We start from the raw sequence: 2,986 nt of genomic DNA, 5'->3' as shown, positions 1-2,986 counted from the left end.
AATATTGACAACTGAATATTTAGATTTTAAACTTTGCATTGAATGTTTTTAAAATTATAAATTACTAAAACTATAAAACATCCCACAAATTTTTTATTGTTATCAATGATTTAAAATTTTTGTTATAAGGAAATACAAATGATCAAAAATAATATGAGTATAAAATATTTTTTAACAGATGTCAATATTAAAAATATATTATATATCTATGTTAATATCATTTAAATTTAATTGTATACCATATAAAATAGAAAAAATATTTTTCTGGATTAAAAAAATTTATTTATGTATTTGCATCAATTTAATTATATACGTAATAGTTACTAAATTTTTAATTATTCAATATATATTTATTAAATACATAAAATTAATTTATATATAATATTCATCCCGCGCAAGCATCTTAACCTAGTCTTGTAATAAAAGGTTTGGTAACTCTAATATTCAATCCCGTTTAGATATCTCCAATAAAAGAAATGGGTAAAAAGAATTAAAATTTATAGAAAGTGTACTATTTTTTATTTCAAGAAGGCTAACCTTTTCTCCGTCATATATATCTGAAAATGACTTGTCTTGTAGTTCTTCAATTGAGAAAAAACAATGGTGCTAAGTTTGCCATGTGGTGATACTCACTTATGGTATTCATTTATATGAGTGATTCCATAGGCTCCAGCTTTTCCTGATTCAGAAACACAAGAAAGGAAATAGATCAGACAAAAAAAGACAGTTCTTCAACGCCAAAGGCAACGAGAGACACAGAGGGTAAATAGATTAGAAGAAGCCGAGGTCGTAAAGTTATAATAAAGAAAAAGCTTAGTTAACCTTTTGTGTTGGCAATGGAGTCTCCTAGTATCCATGGAGGTTCTGAGGAGAAGAGTAGTTGTGAATCAGGATGGACCATGTACATTGAAGACACCTTCCATGGGAGCCATCACTCTGAAGAATACAATGACGATGATGGTGATGATTTCCGTGTAAAAGAAGTCGATGATGATAGTAGTAAAAATGGGAGCGATGACTCCATGACTTCTGATGCATCTTCATGGCCTAGCACTCAGCTTCCAAGGAACACCAAGAATCATGCAGAGGCCAAGAATAGTAATGCCAAGAAAGTCAATCATCAGACAAAGAACAGAGCTAGCGAAAAATCCAGCAACCAAGAAGAAGAATCTGAGTTCAAGGCTAGAACAAGAACCACTGCAGCTAGCCGTGTTCGAAGTAGAGACAAGGTGAGCAAAACCAAATAAGACTCCTTAATACATGGTTTTAGTTTCCATTGCTATATCCAATGTTCTCTTTGGCTCAAGGAAAAAGTTTCTAGAGCTGATATCAAAATCATGTAGTTTTTTTTTCCATTTGATATGTTATTTTGTAATTGCATTGCTTTCTTTAACAGGATTATGTATTCTTGCTAAAAGCAAATCCCGTTCCTGTAACTTTAACAGGATTATATGTACCTTATCCGCACATACTCCGTTTTACTAACACAAAGGGAACGAGTTCTTTATTCAGTAGCCATTCAAAAGCAAAACAAGTATACTAATTAAATTACTCATCATTCAAACAGTATTCAGATCCAGACATTTGTGCTTTCAGATAAAACAAAGAAGTTGATGACAAAACAGGAGTTTCTAAGGTTTACCAAATGGTTCAATTGGTGTGGCCCCAAAGTAGCTAACACAGCTTAGCTTTGCCTGTCAAGAGGGAGTTCTTCCGCTTTCAATGCCTTCACATGATTCTTTTTTTTTCTTTCAAAAGAACAAATATTAATCATTCAAGATATTATCAACTTTCACAAAACTTTTCACTAATCACTAGCATTTCACATAATAATAATAACTAGCTTAAGATCCGCGCAATTGCGCGAAATGAATGTTATATATAAAAATAATTTTTTACCTATAATTTTTTGTTTGTATTCATTTACGTATTATATTATGTATATAATTAAATTAGACTAAACAAATAAATCAAAACAATGCATCTTGTTTATTTATGATATTTTTTAGTAAATAAATCAAAACAATCATTTTATTTATTTTATATGGTATATAACTAAATTTCAATGACATGAACATAGATATATAATATATTTAATATAAATATTTATTATTGAGAATTCATACTCATGTGATAAACACAAAATTTCTAATGTACGATTTTTTTAATGCAAAATTCAAAATTTAAATATAAAATTTTCAATACTTTTTCAATACAAATTTAGAAATTATCATATTTAAGTATTTTTCTATGTTATGAATGTCTAGTAAATGAGACTTCATATTCATACGATTTATGATCATTCATATCTTGTTATTACAAAAAAATAAAGTTAAACCATTGATCACAAAATTTTAGTGTGAGACATTTAACGTTTTTAGTAATTTATACTCGTTTTAAAAATTCAAAATATAACATATTATAAGAAAAAAAATTTATCTTATATGATTAATGTGGTTGTTTAATATCTTTTAATAATATAAACTTAAACAAAAAGAGCTAAGATACAAACATTATTATCAAATATTTATTATTCATAGTCATTAATTCTCATATATACCACTACAAGAAAACATGCCCATAACAACGAACATTTACGACGAAAATATTTCGTCGTAAATTTACATGGTCTTTACAACGAAATTACGAGGAATCTAACTTTCGTCGTAAACGCCATGTAAATTTACGACGAACTGATTTCGTCGTAAACTCCATGTAAGTTTACGACGAATGTACGTGGAATGAGAAATACGTCGTAATCATTACATCGACATTACAACGAAGCATGTTACCGCTATATTTAGGTGAAAACGTGTATTCAATGTGCTTTAACTTACCTAATTTCGTCGTAAAGTCGTTGTAAATAATATGTTAAAACCATGTAAAATCCATGTAAAATATTCCTTGTAAAATCGTTGTTATATTTCAACTACCCAACTCGAAAATTTCTCTATATATATGTCATTTCCCACAACTCTCTTCCTCA

At 28.6% G+C, this 2,986-nt stretch overlaps 1 protein-coding gene across 1 annotated transcript; it reads left to right on the top strand.

Annotated features, from left to right (window-relative positions):
• Positions 1-563: 563 nt before the first annotated feature.
• On the top strand, positions 564-1,458 carry LOC106299275. Its single transcript, XM_013735391.1, has one exon. It carries the CDS (start codon positions 837-839, stop codon positions 1,245-1,247), a length of 411 nt encoding a protein of 136 aa, XP_013590845.1. The 5' UTR covers positions 564-836; the 3' UTR covers positions 1,248-1,458.
• The last annotated feature ends 1,528 nt before the right edge of the window (positions 1,459-2,986 follow it).

Source organism: Brassica oleracea, chromosome C6, assembly GCF_000695525.1.
Source record: "Brassica oleracea var. oleracea cultivar TO1000 chromosome C6, BOL, whole genome shotgun sequence".
NCBI classification, from domain to species: domain Eukaryota; kingdom Viridiplantae; phylum Streptophyta; class Magnoliopsida; order Brassicales; family Brassicaceae; genus Brassica; species Brassica oleracea.
The sequence above is the reverse complement of the archived record's forward strand: the minus strand, read 5'-3'. Positions and strand labels throughout refer to the sequence as shown.